Consider the following 20,416-nt stretch of genomic DNA (forward strand, 5'->3'; position numbering starts at 1 on the left):
CAGCTGACACATGGCGTGACACACAGTTTGGAAAGCTCTGCCCTAGATTATAAATGATGCTGTTGGAAATACATTCCATCTCTTTGATGCTCACTTTGGTGCTACGGCAAAGGAATCCCATTTCCCTACCCCAGTTATACCACTGTGGGACAGAAAAGTGTTCTTTTTACCCTCCCTTTTGGGTCAGTAATCAATGCTAATAGTTTATTGGTTTTTATTCCACAGACTAGACTAACATCTTGCCTGGATCATCCAAAGGAATCTCCCTTGTCTTTTCCTAGCAGGAAGATGATATTGCCAAAAGAGAAGAAGAATCATAGTCATAGAGTTGGAAGAGACCACAAGGGCCATCCAGTCCAACCCCCTGCCGAGCAGGAAGCAGGAAGAATGTGTGGCCAGATACTTGGACTGCGATCATTGGCCAGTTCAGTCCACGCCTGGCAAATTGCTAGCAATCGCCAGAAGGGGAGATCAAACTAAATTTTCACATTCATTTGAATTTATGGAGTGTGCTTTTTAAAGGTCAGGAGTTGCTAATTAAGTGGATGCAGCAGGAAACTGACAAAGATGAACTGCTTAAAATAGTCACTAAAGAGAAATTAATCATTGGAGGGAAGCAACATCATAATATATAACAGAGTGGAGTTACTTTCATCTACTGTGGCCGCGGAGTTCTCTGTCTTCCTAGCGGCAAGACGTGGGTGGCTAATAAGAGGGAGTTATTATTTCTGCTAAGCTATGAAGGCAAAAACTTCTTTGTGGAGTTTGGGGCCAAATTTACCTGCCAGGAGCCCCCGAAAAGAGACACAGATTTATTGGATGGGTCCACATTTTTAAGCAAACCAGTTGGATTTGCACATCCCAAAATAACATTCAGCATGGAACGGAGATGGGATGTGCAAATTTCTGTTTCTCTAAGCTCGTTTTTTTCAATCTTCCTTTCTTCACATTTCAACATCAGTTTCTGATTTATTTATTTTAAAGGCCATGGTGTGGATTTCTCTTTATACACATTTTTTTGTATGGAGCTGTTTAATGTACACATTTTTACAAAGCATTCCCCCCTAATATAATGCATTTTTGTATTTTTATAGTCACTAATATGTGCATGTATATGCACTGTCAGTACTAATGATTTTTGCATGTCTTAATTAGCTGAAGATCTGCATTGCAAAATTAGGAGATGTGCCTTGGGTTGCAACCATTTGGGATTACAACCATTTTGGATTACAACCATGTCAAACCTGGAAGTGTGTGTCCCTTTTTTTTGGATTACAACCCCCCCTTTTTTTGAGGCCCCATTGGCAAAAACATGCCTTGGGTTACAACCTGTTTTGGTTTACAACCAGACCTCCGGAACAGATTGTGGTTGTAAACCAAGGTACCACTGTACAACACTTCCTGTTTGCCTAGAGTGGACATGCAGGGGAATGTTGATCCTGCCAAAACAAAATAAAAAATTCCTTCCAGTAGCACCTTAGAGACCAAGTGTGCATGCACACTTCTTCAGATACATTGAAACAGAAGTCACCAGACCCTTATGTATAGTCAGAGGGTGGGGGTGGGGGTATTACTCAGAAGGGTGGTGGGAATGGGTGATTGGCTGATAGGAGTGGTAAACCTGTTGATAACTGTTAACGATGGTTAACGACTGCAATTGGTCTTGCAGGAAAAAGCAAGGGCTGAGGTGCTAAAGAAAGCTTGATCATGTATAATGAGATAAGAATCCAGTGTCCTTATTCAGACCAGGTCTCTCCATGGTTTTAAGCTTGGTAATGAGTTGCAATTCAGCAACTTCTCTTTCTAGTCTGTTTCTGAAATTTTTCTGTAATAAAACAGCTACTTTGAGATTTTGTATAGAATGTCCTGGGAGATTGAAGTGTTCTCCTACTGGTTTCTCTGTCTTGTGATTCCTGATGTCAGATTTATGTCCATTTATCCTTTGGCGTAGGGTTTGGCCTGTTTGTCCAATATAGAGAGCTGAAGGGCACTGTTGGCATTTGATGGCATACACAATGTTAGAAGATGAGCAATTAAATAGTCCTGAGGTGGTATGTTTGATGTTGTTGGGGCCAGTGATGGTGTTGTCCGGGTGTATGTGGCAGCAAAGTTGGCATCTGGGTTTACTGCAGGCTCTGTTTCCAGTCTCCATGTTAAGTCTGGTGGTGGTATTATTGTGAGTGAGGAGTTGTTTAAGATTGGGTGGCTGTCTGTAGGCAATGAAAGGTCTTCCTCCCAGACCTTGAGAAAGAGAACTGTCATTGTCTAGGAGAGGTTGTAGATCTCTGATGATGCGTTGAACTGTTTTAGCTTGGGAGCTGTATGTGATTCCTAGTGGTGTTCTGTTATTTTCTTTTTTGGGTCTGTCTTGCAGCAAGTTCTCTCTGGGTATCAGTCTGGCTCTGTTGATCCCAGGCCCTACATTACAGCCGCATCTGTTCCAAATCTACAGACTCTCATCTAAGAGATCTACAGCAAACCTTTTTAGAACTAAAATACCCACCCGATGTCCCGGGTTTCGGCAGGTGGTATTTCCTTCGCAAGGAAGGATTTTTAAGGGACCCAGGTGGCGCTGTGGTTAAACCACTGAGCCTAGGGCTTGCTGATCAGAAGGTCGGCGGGTCGAATCCCTGTGACGGGGTGAGCTCCCGTTGCTTGGTCCCAGCTCCTGCCAACCTAGCAGTTCGAAAGCACGTCAAAATGCAAGTAGATGAATAGGAATCGCTATAGCGGGAAGGTAAAAGGCGTTTCCATGTGCTGCTCTGGTTTTCCAGAAGCGGCTTTGTCATGCTGGCCACATGACCTGGAAGCTATACACCGGCTCCCTCGGCCAATAATGTGAGATGAGCGCGCAACCCCAGAGTCGGTCACGACTGGACCTAATGGTCAGGGGTCCCTTTACCCTTTACCTTTACCCACCCGATGAAGTTAAACAACAGATCTCACAAAAGGTCCAGTCACTCATCCACCTTCCTCTTTTGATGCCTTTTCTTCTCTTGGACTATGGGATGAACTCAAACCCTCTTCTGTAACTCTAAGCTAAAGCCTGCCATCAGGGATCCAACTGTGAACTGATTGTGAGTAAACCTCTTATTACTTTTAAAAGAAGACTGTTGTGTCTTTATCCTTTTAGGAGGGAATCAAAGGGGCCTTACCAGGAATAATAGAACTTAAAAGATTCTAATGAATCTTCAACTAGCTTCCTGCTGTGTAAAAGGGGGGGATGTACTCTGATGTATGAATAAACTCACTAGCGTGAGTTAGGAAGGATAATATTTAATCAATATATCCTCTCCTGCTACCCACAGCATTCACACATTTCTTTCAAACTGAGCTTGGACCAGGCAGTGCAGAAGCTGATGCAGTACAAGCAGAGTTTGCTCCTGAAAAGCAATAGTGGCCCACCTGCTGCTAGGATAGTAGTGTCTTCCCCACCCAGGGAGCCCCTTCTGAAAAGAGGATACCTTATTTTTTATATATAATAATTTTTATTGATTTTTTATAGAAACAAAACATACAATACATGCTCTGTCCCTCCAATTTCCCTCCCCCCACAAGTCCACTTCTGCCACCAGTAGTACCCGTGGGCATTGAGAATCAGAGGGGTCCATTGTAAGGCTGGGTTTGACCTCCCCTCCCCCTCCCCCCTCATCCCCTCCCTGCCACTGAAAGGACAGGGATGGAGGGGCTCTGGGGATTGGTTTCCCCTCAGCTGCTCCTTTAACACAAGCCTTCAACAAAACATAAACACAATACCTATAAAAAAAAGAAAAACACCAAAAAAGAAAACAAATAAAAATTTAAAAATTTCCAATTCTTATTTTCTTCACATTATAATTGTGACTTCCTCAAATCTCTTCTTCCTGGTTTTCCTAACTTCTCTAATTAATTGTGGCGGATTTTCTACTTCAATTCCAAATCTTATCCTTATAATATTAACTTATTCCTCCTCCTTCTTCATGCTGCCTCCCCACAAGTCCCCTCCTGCCACAAGAGGAACCTGCTAGGTGCAGCACTTCAAAGGTTCCATTTTTGTGTCTGGGCTTCCCTCCACCCCCCCTCTCCCCCCCAGAGCACCCTCTGCCACCAGGTGCTTCTGAGCAAAGAGAGGGGGGAAGGCGGCCCTCCATCCAGACACTTATCTGAACACAAACATATCACTACAAATCCAAAAATTGTTTCCCAAGCCATTCTTCTACTCCCCTCCAGAAAACTAAATTTTTATATCTGTTCACTCTCCCTTCTCCTCCTGGTGTCTTCCCCCCCCTTGGATCAGCAATCCTTTAACAGGCCAAGATTTCAGAAACCGTTAATCAATTACCAAAATACTTTTTGACTATTTTTTTTTACCCCACACCCGTTCTTTCCCACTTCCAAATCCAGGCCTCTGTCCCCCCCTCCCTCTGCCTTTCCTTTTCCTCAATTACCCATGCCCAATTTTTAGTCCCTCCAGGAGCCTTCTTTTCTTGAATCAATTCATTTTGTTGTTCTTGACAGCTGTCATTTTCCTTTTCAAGTCCTTGTTGTTCTTCCTCCAAGTCACATTTTTTATAATCCACCTCAGTTTTTGCAAAATCCACTTCTTGTTCTTTGCTCTCAAATAGGCTTTCCACATTGTCCTCTAAGTCCCGATCTTGAACCAAAGTCTCTGAACATGTTGGACTGGAGTGTTGCAGTGTCCTGTGAATGTCCTTCAGAATCTCTAAATAGTTCAAAACTGTCTCTTGGAAGCTTGGTGAATACATTGTTTTCATTCCTTCTAGCCACAGACTGGCAGGAGATTAGGAGGCAGAGCACACTGGAAATTTTCATTCATTCACACTTTCCTCCATCTTGGCTATTCCTTCCATTGTCTTTAACTTTTCCACAATAAATCATCTCTTAAGTCCAAGTGCTTCTCTTTTAATAAGATCTTACAGCCAGTTAAACTCTCAACGAATTTTTATAAATTTTTCTTGTCTTTTGGCAGTTTTGACAGCTTTGACAGCTGTCAAAATTTTTCCCCTTAACGCACTTACTGTTCCTCAGGAGGTGCCAGCGCCGGGGTTTGAGAAGGGGTAAAAATATTGTTTCTTTCGGATACAAAGTATCGGATACGAAGTATCCCTTTCGGCTTTCAGCTTTGGAATATTTAATACGCCTCTTGATTGACCATTAGGAAGAGATCGACTCCCGTTTTTGAATCTCTCCCTGTTTTCCGAATTATTTATTTTTAAAGTCCACAAGTCCAATGAAGATTTCACTTACTTTGATCAAATCTTTTATTTCTTGGAAGAATCCGCCGCTTGCCGGGTGAGGACTCGGAGCTTTGCTTCTAGGAGGTAAGTTGGACCCCAAAATGGCTCCCGCGGCTGCACTCCGCTGGCTCTCGATCGCTCTACGGAGCTCTCGGGCAGCGGAGGAACTGCGAACGGAGCAGCTGCTGGGTGCTTCAGTCACTGGGACGCCCTTCCCGGTGCTCTTGTGGGGAGTCCGCTCGCTCTGCGGACTTCCCCCCCCCTCCGCGAGGCCAGGGACTTTGGAGCGCAAAGTCCCTGCGTCCTTCTTGCCGGCGCGACGGACCGGAAGTCTGAAAAGAGGATACCTTAAAAAAGAGGCCTGTCATCTGACAGCTCTTCAGAGAGAGGATTGTATTATGTAAAGGACACATGGCCATCCTACCACTGAGGTGGTCCCCCAAAGAAGCCCAATTTCTCACTTTGGCAGACAGGGAGGATCCAGGGCTGTATCTCAGCTTCTCTTATTCTCTTGCACTTCTCTCTGACACACATGAGCTTGTGGGAAATGGAAATCCTGGAGCATTGCTGTTGATCCAGGAAATGCAAGTATTTATTACATTCACTGGCATATTAAATTTACAACCTGCCTTGGCGGCAGCATGTTCTAACCAACATCAGTGATGGCTCTTCAGCTGATTGCACAAAATCCATAGGGAAGTCCTTGGTTTCTTACTTCTGCCATAGACTGACTAAAGATGTTTTGGGAAAGGCACAGCCTGCTCATCTTCACTTACCTTTGCTCTGCATTTCGAGGCACAGGTCTGGCCTTTCCAGGTCCCTGTGTGATTTTTTTGCCCTGGCACTTTCCCCGTGAAAACCCACTCTTAAAAACAGAATCAGAGCAAACAGCAATTGACAGAAAACCAGAGTGTGTGTGTTCCTGGGGAAAGTGGTGGGATCTGCGCCAAGAAAGCGTGAGGCAAAGGGAAGTGTGCATGAGCCCTCAGTTTTCATTCCCCATCGCCTAGGTAGCAATCTGGGATAAAGGCATGCTGCTGGTTAAGAACTGCTTTGAATGTTCAAAGTATCATGGTGTAGGATGAAGAGGGAAAAGAGATGAGGATGAGGATTCAAAAAAAAAAAAGAATTTAAATGAGACTTTGCTATCGAGAGCTCTGCCTCTGCCAGAGACACAGGAGGACAAATGGAATGACTTTGTGGATATGGAATTGCCTCCCTTACGGGAATTCCAGGACTATCATTTGATGGAGTTTGGTGAAATTCAGAATGGAATAGCAAATATTTTTGTTTTATTACAAAAGAAGAAGAAAGAAGAGCTTTGCCAGTGACAGAAGAGGACAAGTGGGGAGAATTTGTAGACATATACTTGCCTTCTCTTTGGGATTTGCAGGATCATCAATGGGACTACCGATTGGTGAAAGCTTACAGGATGGGGATAGGTTGAAGCATATGTTTAGGTATAGATAGATGTGTATTAAGATGTAAAACTGAGGTGTGGGATGAAAGATATAAGCATATGAAAAATAGTTTAATTGTTAAAAAAGTGCGAAAACAAGAAATCTCTTGAGCTGATTGGGAGGGTGTGCGACCAGAAAGAGGGGGTAGTGGATTTTTTTTTTGAAGGAATGAAATGTGAAAATTATATTAGATTTAAATAATGTATCCTGAGGAAAGGAGTTACCGTAGGATGTGAAGGAAGGTTCTTGGTGGTGAATTTAGGTTTATAGTTTTAGAATAAAGTAGTAGATTTAAATATGAGATGTTGGAAAGATTGTTAAAAAGAAATTGTATAATGATGAGGTTAATAGGTAATTGTGTAATTAACAGCGCCGTCTTAAGCGCCCCTGTCGCCATGGTGCGCTGGAGAGATCCGGCGCCCTTCTGCCCCGTTTCCCAGCGCGGTGGGCGCGGCGCTGCTGCGCGGCGGGCGGGCACAGCGCGATCTCTCCGGCGCCCTCCCGCCCTGTTTCCCAGCGCGGTGGGCAGGTGGGCGCCGCGCGCAGCGGACCGGCCGGCCAGAGGGCGGAGCTCGCGGCGCCCTCCTGGCGGGCCGGCGCCATGGTGCCCTGCGCCACCGGGGGTCTACGTAGAGCCGGGCCTGGTAATTAAATTAACAATTGATTAATTAGATAATGGAGAATAAACTGCTAAAGAGGAAATATAATGAAATCCAGAAGAAGGGAACGAGGGAAGTCACCTAATGATGTGAATGAAAGTTAGGTTTATATAAGAAGTTGTTTGTGTTTTTTATGTTCGTTTGTATTATTTGTATGTTTGTTTTTTCTTATAAAATGAATAATATTTTTTTAAAATAATAATAATATAGAACTCTCTTGCAAGTTAGTTTGTCCTGCTGGTGGTTTTTAGGTAGGCATTGGAGACATTTTCATTTCCCCAGGCTTTTAATGTGGCCCAGATCCTGCAAAGCAAAATCACAGAGCAGCTGAGTGTCATGCAAAATATAATGCCCAGGCCACCTAGGCCCGCCATCCCCCTGGCAAAGCTGCGTCCTCCTGCTCTCTCTCCACAAGGCTGCCAAGGAGCTTTGGCATGTTCCTTTGAGATTGTCAGTATGCTTCGCCCCGCTGCATCCCAACGGAGTTTGGCAGTGCACCTTCCTGAAAGGTCCTCTGGCAACCACCAGCCCGAAGGCCAATAGACCTTGAGGGGCCAAAGACACCTTGCCCCCTAGAGTTGACACACCTGATGAATGTCCTATCCTCTGTTATCTGACCTGTACTGCACCCCCTGGTGCCACAGTAGTGGCGACTGCCTCTTCCATGTCTGCAAGGCACTTAAAAAGTGGGGTGACAATGAGGGTTGGACTGGATGGCCCTTGTGGTCTCTTCCAACTCTATGATTCTATGATTCCTGGTTCCACATGCCTGATCTGGTAAGCCTCCATGTGTCCATGGCAGCCATGGTGCCTGATCCCCTGCAAAGTGCTTGTAACTCTTGCAGTGCGCAGGGTTGGGAGGTGTTGCTGGGAGGCCTCAGCATACCCGGAGGGTAGCTCTTCTGGACATTGCAGGGCAGCCTTGGGGCAGGGAGGTTCATTGCTGTCGTCAGCCCACTATATTAGGGATGGGGGTGTTCTTGGTCCTTCCATTTAGGACCCTCTCTCCTGAACTGACCTTATTTTCAGGCTCTGGCTGCTGCTCCTTGTGGGTGGTTGCTGGTGTTTCTGGGTGTGCAAGGTGCAGCTGCTGCCATGTTCCTATTTGCCGGGAAAGCTTGAGAAAGACAGGTTAGTAGGGAGGCCTCCTTTACTCCCCTTTCTCCATTTCAGGAGCGCTCAAGGTGCCCAGTGTTTGTGGAGCATGTTCCTTGGGTACAAAGTGCCTTTTTCCAGGTGCCCTGAGCTCCTCCCGCAAACATGCAAGGTCCTAGGCAGCATGCCACACCGCAGGAGGCAAAAAGGAGCTGTGACTGGAGCAGGTTCATTTCACATCCCACATACTGCTGCTGTGCGAACAACCAAGAGTTATGCTGGATTCTGAGTTCTCTTTTGGAGCTGTGCACACAGGGCTGTCAGGAGAAGCATGGCCCAATTTCTGAGGATTAGGCCCTTGCCACTGACTGTACGCTTTGATTTACAGCACCCTTTTTGCCAGGTGGTCTTAGGCCAGGTTGCCAGATCACATGCCTAAGCTGTACAGGATTGGGCAAATAAAGAAACAAAACCAAAGGTTAATAAATAAAGAGTGTGAGAAGAAATTATAGATGAACCAAAAGAAATTATAAGAATTTCTGAAGAATATTATAAAACATTGTATCAATGTTTTCCGTTTTGCACTGTATTTGTCACGTGCAGCAGTGTTTCCGTGCTGCTGCAGTTTGTCTTTTGCCCAAAACTTAGCTCTTCCTCTCGGTGCTGCTGTGGCAAAATCACATACCGTAACTTACTTAATCATGTAGTTACGGTATGTGATTTTGCCACTTAATCATGTAGTTAAGTTATATTGTCATTACATTATTCCACTCTGTTAAACTCAATGCAAAGGAAACACAAAGCAATGTGTGTAATCAGTTACTGCGTATATTGTTTGTGGGGTGAAAGCAACAACAGAAGCAGAGACTGATTGTATGGACAGAATAGATTCATGGAGCAAATAAGCAAACCTCAGCCATTTCCACTCCTATTTCTGTTTTCGATGGAAAAAGTGTAAGTAGGTTTTTGAATTGTTTCCAACACCTTCAATATCCTGTTTGACCAGAAGTCACAGTGTAGACAGGGATGGCAAAGCTGTGGTTTTCCAGATGTTGTTGGATTGAATCTTCCATCCTACCTGATGGTGCTTCATCATGCCGCCTGGGGCTGATGGAAGTTGAAGTCCAACAACTTATAGAAGGCCACCAGGACACCAGGAGGCATGACTCCAGGATGCACTACAGGAAGTGATGCTTCTCTCCATCTACTTCCAACTCTTTTCTACCTGTCTCCAGTTTACATCCAAAGGTCAAGAGCAGGCATCCCCAAACTGCGGCCCTCCAGATGTTTTGGCCTACAACTCCCATGATTCCTAGCTAGCAGGACCAATGGTCAGGGAAGATGGGAATTGTAGTCCAAAACATCTGGAGAGCCGAAGTTTGGGGATGCCTGGTCAAGAGCCATTTTTTTCTCCCCCTCTCAGTGCAGATGACAAGAAGTATGCAGAATGTGGTGAAGACATCATGTTTATTTCTTGCTGAAGAATGGTTACTTACTTACATCACAATCATGGACTATTTAATAGGATCTTATACTCTGAAGAAATCTAAGAATAAATATGAAAAAAGAAAAAAATATTTTATTCCAATGGTCTCTGAAGATATTTTTTACATTTTTAAACATACTCTCTTGATTTCATGTTGAATATATATAGACTCTTATCTCCAAGGGTAAAAAAATCCATCTGAATCTTGTTACTCACCACAAAATAAAAATTAAATTAAAATCCATTCATTGTCCAAAGCAAAGATTAGCTATACATTAATGATGCCAGACAGGAAGTGCTCATTGTCCCAGAAAGCCTCCTAGACATAGTCAACATACGGTAGCTCTTCTTTGGAGAAGAAACTGTTGTGGTCAAATGTCACTGTCTTGGGTGACCTTCTACTGGTTCTTCAGGCTGCAAAAAAAGGGGGGAGGAAGAAGCTTCTTACTCATTTGCAACAGGAATGAAAGCACAAAATCTGAGGGCTCTCTGGAGAGATGTGGGCCAAAGAACAGCCCTTAACTGTAGTAGCCCCTTGTTTATGGGATGCTTTCTCCAGGGAGGCTGATCTGGCGCCAGCCTTGGCATCATTTTGGTTCTTGAGAGCTGTTTGTTTTCTAGAGTTTTGGGGCAGCACCATTTATATTATTGCATAGTTAAATCTGCTTTCAATCATGTTTCTGTGGTTTTATTGCAACATTTACATTTTTTGTTCTAAATTGCTTTGGGACTTACTTAGTGGGAAGTGAGGTACACATTTCACAAACCTAACCAAATGAAAAGATTAGTGGCCATGCTGTGGCAAAGCCCACACACTGTTTTTGTGGAATGCTTCCCTCCCCTGGGGAGGGGGAGAACTGGCAATGTCCTTTTCATATTAAATGTTCAAATTACCTGGGGATGGGGGCCCAACATCTTCAAAATGCCCTGCACCTGCTCTCTGCGGCCTTTTCCATTCAGGTTCCTTGCCTGCAGGACTATTGGCCATGTGACCACCAACCCCCCCCCTTGCAAAATTTCCTTTTAAATTCTCAAATTAACTCCAGTGTTGTGGCATAAACAGCTTGCTGGACCATTTCAATGTTTCCTGCTTGTTTGCATCTTCCCACTGCACTTTAACAAAACACTGCAAAAAAAGGAGTAAATAAAAGAGCAACCTCAATAAGGTCACATGCAGGATTGCATCTCATGGTCTTGGTGTCATTGTACATATAGTTATCTAGATTGTTTGGGGGCCGGACTTCCAGTCAGGACGAGGAGCCGAAAGGAGATGTGATTCAGCCCTTCAGGGAGAGTCCGGTTTCTCATGGGAAATAGGGGTGTTTGCAAGGGCGACACAACCCCCTGAAAACCCCAAGAGGATTGTTTGGGGACTGGGTACCCAGCAGTGCTGAAGAGAGGTCTCTCTGCCTTCTGAAAGCCCCAATCGGGGGCAAGAAGTCTGGCGAGATTGAGGCGCAGGCACAGGTCACCATTTTCTACTCGTGAGCAACGCAGCCTCGCATCTCCACGGCTCAGCGACCGATTCTCAAGTAAAGAAAAAAATCGAATTGGATCGAAGAGGTTGGTTAAAACAGCTTAATTGGAAATAAAAATAACTAGCATTGAAGTGGTTAAAAAAATAAATATTTGTGAATATGGTTAACACCAAAGAATATAAATCTTTTTCAAGACAATTATGAAAAGGTGTGGAATAAGATAGAGAGATTTGGAAGTGTGGGAAAGAATGAAATTATCTGTAAGCCGTTCGTCATAAGGCATCGTTTCCAGGCCTTTGACCATTTTTGTTGCCCTGGAAACAAATGCCTTATGAGGAACAGCTTAGGGAGCTGGGTATGTTTAGCCTGGAGAAGAGAAGGTTAAGGGGTGATATGATAGCCATGTTCAAATATATAAAAGGATGTCATATAGAAGAGGGGGAAAGGTTGTTTTCTGCTGCTCCAGAGAAGCGGACACAGAGCAATGGATTCAAGCTACAAGAAATAAGATTCCACCTAAACTTTAGGAATAACTTCCTGACAGTAAGAGCTGTTCGACAGTGGAATTTGCTACCAAGGAGTGTGGTGTTCTTTGGAAGTCTTTAAGCAGAGGCTTGACAGCCATCTGTCAGGAATGCTTTGATGGTGTTTCCTGCTTGGCAGGGGGTTGGCCTGGATGGCCCTTGTGGTCTCTTCCAACTCTATGATTCTATACAGGTGGTATATTACACCGGTTAAATTAGCTAAAATATATAAAGTTGAGAATAAATGTTGGAAATGTAAAGAAAAAGAAGGTACCTTTTATAATATGTGGTGGGAATGTAAGAAGGTGAAAGGCTTTTGGGATATGTTATATAATGAAATTAAGAAAATGTTGAAATATACATTTGCTAAAAACCCAGAAGATTTTCCGTTGGGAATTACAGGTACCGGAATAAAAAAACAAGATGTTTAACTTTTCCAATATGCAGTGACTGCGAGAATATAATTGCACAAAAATGGAAACACGAGAAGAATCACTGAATGTCAGGGGAGTCTCCCCCCATCCTGCTGACCAGCACTTTGCCCAGTGAGAGCAGCAGCAGCAGCGGGTCAGAGGGGAGGAGTGAGGAAGTTAGCGGAATGGAGGAGTCAGGGCTCAGCAATATTAGAGAGCCCTTACCAATGCCCTGTCCAACAGGTGGAGGGGAACATGCAGCCCCTTCCAGTGCCCGAATTGAGGCGCGCCACCAAATGTAAGGTCAGGAGGAGGCGTTTCGGGGTGCCCAAAATCTTATGCTGGTCACACAACAGGAAACGTCCACTCCCGGATTCTGCGAGTGACTGAGAGGTCATGTTTTCTGCTCTCTCTGCACTGTAAATACTATGCACAATAAAACTGTTAAAGACAGAGCGGATGTGGGCATCTTTACTCAAGAGTAGCCACAACAGCACCATTACAGCAGGAAGAATGGACAGTGAAATTGATGGGATATGCGGAATTGGACAAAATGATGGGAAGAATCTGAGAACAGAGGGACCAGAAGTTCATCAAAGACTGGACTAAATTGGACTAAATTTGCAGATTATTTGAACTCAATTGAATACGTTGGTAGGATTGCGAGAAGCTTTGTAAGGTAAAAAAGGAAAGTCATTGTAGTATGGAATTTTAGTGATAAGATTAAGTGTGAAGATTTAAGGCAGTGATTGATTTATGAAGTAGAAAGATTAGGAATGAATACTAGAATATCATAAGAAGGGTTTGAAGGAAGTCATGGCCTTAAAAAGCCAAAATGTTAAAATAGGGAAAAATGTGATGGATATTATTATTGTATGTTGAAAAATTAATAAAAAAATATATGGCAAAAAAAGATTGTTTGGGGGCCATGCCATTCAGCTCCTGCACCACACCAAAAAAAGAGACTTGATGCAGCCATAGGCACAACACAACCACAAAGACTGTTTTTGTTGTGTTTTCTCCCTTCCCCCATGTGCATGTGAAGATTGAATGCAGCCTGAGACTGGGGGAGAAATGAATACATTTTAGGTGCATCCAATTGATTCACAGGTCCTTTTGGACCCAGAAGAGGGAGAAATGGGGGCAGAATGGGGGGGGGATGTTAAAAGGGCAAAGCAGGCTTAGGCACACACTGCCGACCTGTGCAGATGCCAGGAACCAACACCTGAGCAAAATGGCTGGTGCCTGGTGCAAGTAGGCATTTAAAGGTGAATGCACTTTACAAAACAATATGAAAACGGAAACAAGGCTATCCTTCAAAATTCACACTTCTTCCAATTTTGCAATTCAGTTTTCCAGCCAAGTAACCTGTGAAAAAATGCATATGCTGGGGTAAAGTGTCTACAAAAATGCCTATATTAGTGAAAATAACATGCAAAAATGGATATATATTGGGGGGAATTAATTTGCTAAAATTACATACAAATACATATATTTGGAGAATCAGAATCTCAGGTAGGTGAACTGCCCAATTCCTAGAGGGCTGAACTAGGAAGTAGATGACCAGGGTTCCAATCCCCCCTCAGCCATGAAGTTCACTGGGTGGCCTTGGGTCAGCCACTCCCTCTCAGCCCAACCTCCCTCACAGGATTAAATGAGGAGCCAGACTGAGATCCTTAAAAGAAAAGGTGAGGCATAAAGGCAAGCAAAAAATAAATCCTGTGCTCTGCTGGTTTTGCACCAGCAGGACAGAAGGGCCAGAGTAGCTCTGTGTAGAGCAGAAGGTCCCAGGCACAATCCCCATAGGATCTCCAGGTAGAACTGGAGACCTCTTGTCCGACACCCTGGAGCAGGCATCCCCAAACTTCGGCCCTCCAGATGTTTTGGACTACAATTCCCATCTTCCCCGATCACTGGTCCTGTTAGCTAGGGATCATGGGAGTTGTAGGCCAAAACATCTGGAGGGCCGCAGTTTGGGGATGCCTGCCCTGGAGAGCCACTGCCAGTCAGTGTGGAAAATACAGTCGTGAGCTGTATGAACCAATGGCCTGGCTTAGCACAAGGCTGTTGTTCCTTCTGTGGGGTTCATTTTGTCTCTTCTACTTTTCTTTGGTGCTTCCTGTCCCAGTTTTTCCCTCCCACTGGTTGCAATGGGAAGCACAATCGGCACGCCAACTCCAGGGCTGATGCAATCCCCCCCCCTTTCTTGGTGTGTGTGTCTGGTGAATGGGAGGATCCAGCGAATGCTTCCTTCTTGATGGTGCCACAGTTGGAGCACAGATGGCAGATTGGTGCAGACCAGAAGTGGTGTAGTTGGTGATGATGGACATTCCTCTTCTCCCCCTGTGAACATCTACCTACCACTCTACCTGGTGCCCCTGGGCTGGGATCCCCTCCCAAAAACCACATGTGAGCATCTAAACAACTAACAGTGAGAGAACAAATGTTTTCTTTGGGGTGCAAAAGTCAATCCATCACTATAATATATATGCCCCTGAAATCCATAACCCATTCAGTGATTTTCAAAATGTGATCAATATTTTTAAACAAATCAAGATAACCATTTCCCCCTTTCAACAAAAAAGGAAATATGAGAACTTTAAATCTCATCATGATGGAACAATTCCAGCCTCTTTCTAGCAGCATGGAAGTAATGATAAATTAAAGTGCCTTTAAATCCCAATTAGTTTTTATAATTATTCATCTGCTAGAGTTATTATTGCACTACAGACCTCTTTTTCATATATTAGTCAGTTCTCTGCATGAAGCATGAAGCGCATAGAATAAACTTGTGGCTATTAATAAATGTTGCAGCAATTCAAATTCCCCCCCCCCCCCATTATAATCTTTTAGAAAAAATGTGGCAGATGTGCTTTATTGCTTTGGTGCTTAACAAAATTTCCTTAAGTTTTATGGAAATCTAACTGGGGAGAGTAACTTGAACATCTCTCAGGAATATATTTTGATTATGTGGGATTTCTACTTTAAAGGTGAATGAAGATGAATGCAATGGAGGAAAACATTGTCTGCCTAGAAATGCAAGGTTATAAAAGCAGACAATGAAGAAAGTTGTAAAGGTATATTGGGGAAGGTGAGAGAATACTGTGCTTGACAGCAAATTTAAAAATATGGGGGTGGGGGATGAGTTAAAGAGGAAGAGCATCCCTCCACTCTTTTTTTCTGTGTAGTGGAGCTGACTTTGGAGAAATCAAAGCTAAATCCCAGAAGATCTTAGCAGTGGTGCCATGGGCTCAGGGTGCTGGCCTAGGATGTGGGAGCTAAGATGCTCACTGGGTGGTGAGCTTGGGCCAGTCTCTGTCTCTTAGGTGGAGTGCATGCCTGCACTGCCCCAAGTACTGCGCGCCACAGTCCAGAGGAGGAGGAGAGGGGAAGGGAAGCGGCTTCCCACTCTCCTGTTTTCCTGGGTTATTTCTGCCTTGCCAGTTGTTGGCAGTACATGCCCTGGATGCTTGCTGACCAAAGCAGACTGGGATTTTTACTTACTTATACATTGATTGCAAAGTGCAAGATCTTCGGACCTGCTCATCTGCAGTTCTAGCCCATTGGATATTGTTTACTCTGACTGGTCTTGTGGGCAGGTCTTTCCCATTACTTGTGACCTCACCCTAGTTTTTTTAATTGGAGATGCATGGGCTTAAATTTGGGACTCTCTCCATGCAAGACACATGCTCTGTCACTGAAGTATAGCCCTTCCTTTAGCTCAGAGCTGGCCCACCCATTAGGCAGGCTGAGCTGACTGTCTCAGAAAGCAAGGCGGCAGCCCATGGGTGCCCCCTTGTCCTGCTGTCTCTGATGCAGAAGCGGCTCCAATACTGGCTGAAATCTCAGACAACCTGGTGGACTGCATGAGATCTTGTGTGTGATTGGCACCAAGCCATGCCAGCACCACTTCTCTGACAGGTAGCAGCAGTAGGCATGGTGGGGACAACAGAGCAAGGCGGCACTTTCTGTTTTGCCTCGAGAAGCTCTGCCCCAGCACATCACTCTTCCTTCCAAGTTGCAATGGTTTCTCTTTGTTCTCCAATTTTCAAGGACTTGATGTTGTTCCACATGAAAATAATCTCCGCTTTGCTATTTGGGCTGTTGCTCAAAATGTGGGAATGTTGCACTACCTCCCCCCATTCCAGTGGATGGATTTCCTTCCCCCATCCCTCCGCGCAGGTGTGGGAAACCTCAGGCCTGGGGGCCAAAGACAGCCTTCGAAGCCTCCCTGTCTTGCTCCCCCTTCCAGCAGCCTTGAAGGGTTTTACTTGGCTGGGCTGTTTCGTTGAACTCCTGCATGCCTTGATGGAGGACATGGGATGCCTGATTTTTTGCTTTGTGAATCAATAGCCCTAGATAATTCATCCACCCCAAATGGCACTTTCTGTTTCAAACAGCAGCTTCTCAGCCCTTGCCAACTCAAATATTGCTCTTTGTGCATATCTATAGGGATATGCACAACTACAGTACTGGATAAAATCACCCTAACCCTGTAGATTCCCCTCTACCTAGAGGAGAACAGATTTTGGTTTTTCATGTGAATTTGGACTTTTTGGTGGCAGGTGAAATATACAATTGTAGAAACTACCGTAGCATCACATTTTGGAAATTGTCAGGACAACTGGGCTTTTCTGGAAATATAGGTAGATTCTTTCTGGATCTTGAAATGGAAGTTTCAGTCTACTGGCCTGGCTGCTGAACATTTTTGAAAGCTTCTCTCAGGCCCTTTCTTCTGATTCACTGAAAACCATTCCAGATTTCAGCAATGCTTGTACATTCTGTCCTGGGAGTAGGAACCACCTGTTGCAATTTGTGTGATCTCCCCCCACCCCAATCCCAGCTCATATCCACCCTTGTCTATAGAGCAGCTTCCCCCAAACTGGTGCCATCCAGAAGTTTTGAACTACAACTCCCATCAGTCATGCTGGCTGAGTCTGATGAGAGTTAATGTCCAAAACATCAGGAGGGCACCTGGTTGGGGAAAGGTGCTTTAGAAACAGGACTAGACAATTTGAAACTCCAGGAACAATTTTGGATGTTGTTGTTGTTGTTGTTGTTTAGTCGTTTAGTCGTGTCCGACTCTTCGTGACCCCATGGACCATAGCACGCCAGGCACTCCTGTCTTCCACTGCCTCCCGCAGTTTGGTCAAACTCATGTTCGTAGCTTCGAGAACACTGTCCAACCATCTCGTCCTCTGTCGTCCCCTTCTCCTAGTGCCCTCAATCTTTCCCAACATCAAGGTCTTTTCCAAGGATTCTTCTCTTCTCTCATGAGGTGGCCAAAGTATTGGAGCCTCAGCTTCACGATCTGTCCTTCCAGTGAGCACTCAGGGCTGATTTCCTTAAGAATGGATAGGTTTGATCTTCTTGCAGTCCATGGGACTCTCAAGAGTCTCCTCCAGCACCATAATTCAAAAGCATCAATTCTTTGGTGATCAGCCTTCTTTATGGTCCAGCTCTCACTTCCATACATCCCTACTGGGAAAACCATAGCTTTAACTATACGGACCTTTGTAGGCAAGGTAATGTCTCTGCTTTTTAAGATGTTGTCTAGGTTTGTCACCATCTGCAGTGATCATGGAACCTAAGAAAGTAAAATCTCTCACTGCCTCTATTTCTTCCCCTTCTGTTTGCCAGGAGGTGATGGGACCAGTGGCCATGATCTTGGTTTTTTTTATGTTGAGCTTCAGACCATATTTTGCGCTCTCCTCTTTCACCCTCATTAAAAGGTTCTTTAATTCCTCCTCGCTTTCTGCCATCAAGGTTGTGTCATCTGCATATCTGAGGTTGTTCATATTTCTTCTGGCAATCTTAATTCCGGTTTGGGATTCATCTAGTCCAGCCTTTCGCATGATGAATTCTGCATATAAGTTAAATAAGCAGGGAGACAATATACAACCTTGTCGTACTCCTTTCCCAATTTTGAACCACTCAGTTGTTCCATATCCAGTTCTAACTGTAGCTTCTTGTCCCACATAGAGATTTCTCAGGAGACAGATGAGGTGATCAGGCACTCCCATTTCTTTAAGAACTTGCCATAGTTTGCTGTGGTCGACACAGTCAAAGGCTTTTGCATAGTCAATGAAGCAGAAATGTAGAAAATTGCAAAAGAAGCATCCCTAGAAGAGAGTGGATGGTCTTGGATTATTGGGGTGCTGTTTTATACCTGGCAATTTGTCTTCCTGCACAGGGTTGTCTTCTCTGGGTGGCAATGGCTCTCCAGAAGCTGAGACAGAGACTCTTTTGAACTACTATCTGATCCTTTTCAACTGGAGACCCTGGGGGTTGAACCAGACCAAGCAGGTGCTCTGCCACTGAGACATTCATCTGTAGCACACTTTGTGTATTAAGTCTACACTCCTCAGCCCAATCAGGCCACATTTGCTTATGAATCCCAAACAAAACCAAAGTGAACTTTTTTAAAAGGGGGGGGGGGATGAAATCATAGGGGGAAGGTGACATTTTCTCCAGCAAGATAGAGATAATATTTTGATTAGCTCAAATCTCAGGATGACAAAACAGCTTATGTTAATAATTACCAGCTCCAATTAGGCAGCTGTGCTCAGTCTAAATAAAACCAACAGCTAGTGTGCAACATATCTCACCAGCCCTCATTAAATCAACCAGCCCTCAGCTGGAGAAGCAATGCAGATTTTTGGGGGGGCAAGTTGGGGCAGGGACATGGCTGTTGTTGTTGTTGTTGTTTTCATTTCTATACTGCTTTATATTTTTAAGAAAAATCTCAGAACAGTTAATAGAATATTAAAACATCAATAAAACATCAATAAAACAATCTTCTGAGGAAAAGATCCCTAATCTCTCAATCACCTTTGAAATGGTTGCTCTTTCTCAGAATTCCACACTGAGCTTTTGCCCTTAAAAGCTTCTTGGGGGGTGACTTTTGAGAGGCACAAAATGTTGCCTCCTTTGGGACTGGTTTTAACAGTGATTTGCAGGTCTGTTTTCCTCTGCTGCTGCTGCTGTGGTGATGCCATTCTCTTCCGCTGTTGCCACCCGTTTTTTTCTCCTTTGAGAGGTTGCAGTGGATTAGCAATTGCACAGGAAATGCAATGAGATCGTGGAATCAATTAGCCAATCAGATTTGGCATCTCGACACCTTCACTGATGGAAACAGAAGCCAAAGCTCTGCCTTCATTCTAAGTCAGTTGTGCTGTGCTGCCCTATTTTCTGGCTTCAGCTCCTGCAAAAGCCCTTGCTAGTGGCAAATGGTAACTGCTGTACTCTTATGAAGTTGCATTAGATCCCCATTTCCCACTCGCTGGATCATCACCTTATCGTGGTGAGTGGGCTTGCATGTTCCTATGACCCTTGTGAGCGAAGCCATTGGGAATCTCGTACTCCCAGCAGGGTCAACCAAGGCGGCAAGGTCAAACGGAAGGAGCTAGACAAAGAATGATCCAAGAAGTCCTCAACGGCAGAACAGGCGGATGATAACAAGCGGTATGTTACAACAACTGTGAAGGCGGATGAAGGCTGCAGCAGATAGGAATCTACCAGTTTGTTGTGACTACTTCATGCCATCGGAACAGAGCCCTACTGCGAAGACTGATCTACACACATAAAACAAATTCATGCACAGGCGTCTTCCAAAAACCCAACCCAAACCCCAAAGATCCCATGGCAATCGGCAAATGGTAATGGGGGCAGGATTGTGAAATCTGGAAGCCCCTAGTCATGATCGGGCACATGGACGGTGGATACAGATTCAGTCATTCTGACTCAAGGAACAAGGCAGTTGAGCAGCTTGGCAGCTGTAGCCATGACTGAGCAGCCCTTTTTAGGATCCACTCTGCTCACCCCGAAAAGGGTGAGGGGCTAGAAAAGGTGTCCTAAACATAGTCTGCCTCCCTTTCCCCCTGACTGGATTACTGCGCCAAGTGGGGTCACCACCCAGCAGTCGTAAAAGACAATTGAACTTTGGAACATGGAATATACGGACTTTGTCAGATAACACAGACAGCGAGTGTCCTGAACGCAGAACTGCCATCATTGCAAGAGAGCTGCTACGTTTTAGCATCGCTATTGCAGTGCTTGAAGAGA

At 44.6% G+C, this 20,416-nt stretch overlaps 1 protein-coding gene across 18 annotated transcripts in view; it reads right to left on the bottom strand.

Moving 5' to 3' along the window:
• Positions 1-9,901: 9,901 nt before the first annotated feature.
• ZMAT4 (zinc finger matrin-type 4) overlaps positions 9,902-20,416 on the bottom strand; it is a 186,995-nt gene continuing 176,480 nt past the window's right edge. For 16 of the 18 annotated variants that reach the window (XR_015950408.1, XR_015950409.1, XR_015950404.1 and 13 more), the window contains one exon: positions 9,902-10,351. Coding sequence is in view for 9 of the 18 variants with exons in the window: in XM_088671415.1 (XP_088527541.1) it covers positions 10,336-10,351 (16 nt within the window). In the remaining 9 variants the exon portion in view is untranslated. The remainder of the gene's footprint in view (positions 10,352-20,416) is intronic. The other 2 variants (XR_015950405.1, XR_015950403.1) reach the window with 1 other exon arrangement.

Source organism: Zootoca vivipara, chromosome 6, assembly GCF_965207765.1.
Source record: "Zootoca vivipara chromosome 6, rZooViv2.hap1.1, whole genome shotgun sequence".
NCBI lineage: Eukaryota > Metazoa > Chordata > Lepidosauria > Squamata > Lacertidae > Zootoca > Zootoca vivipara.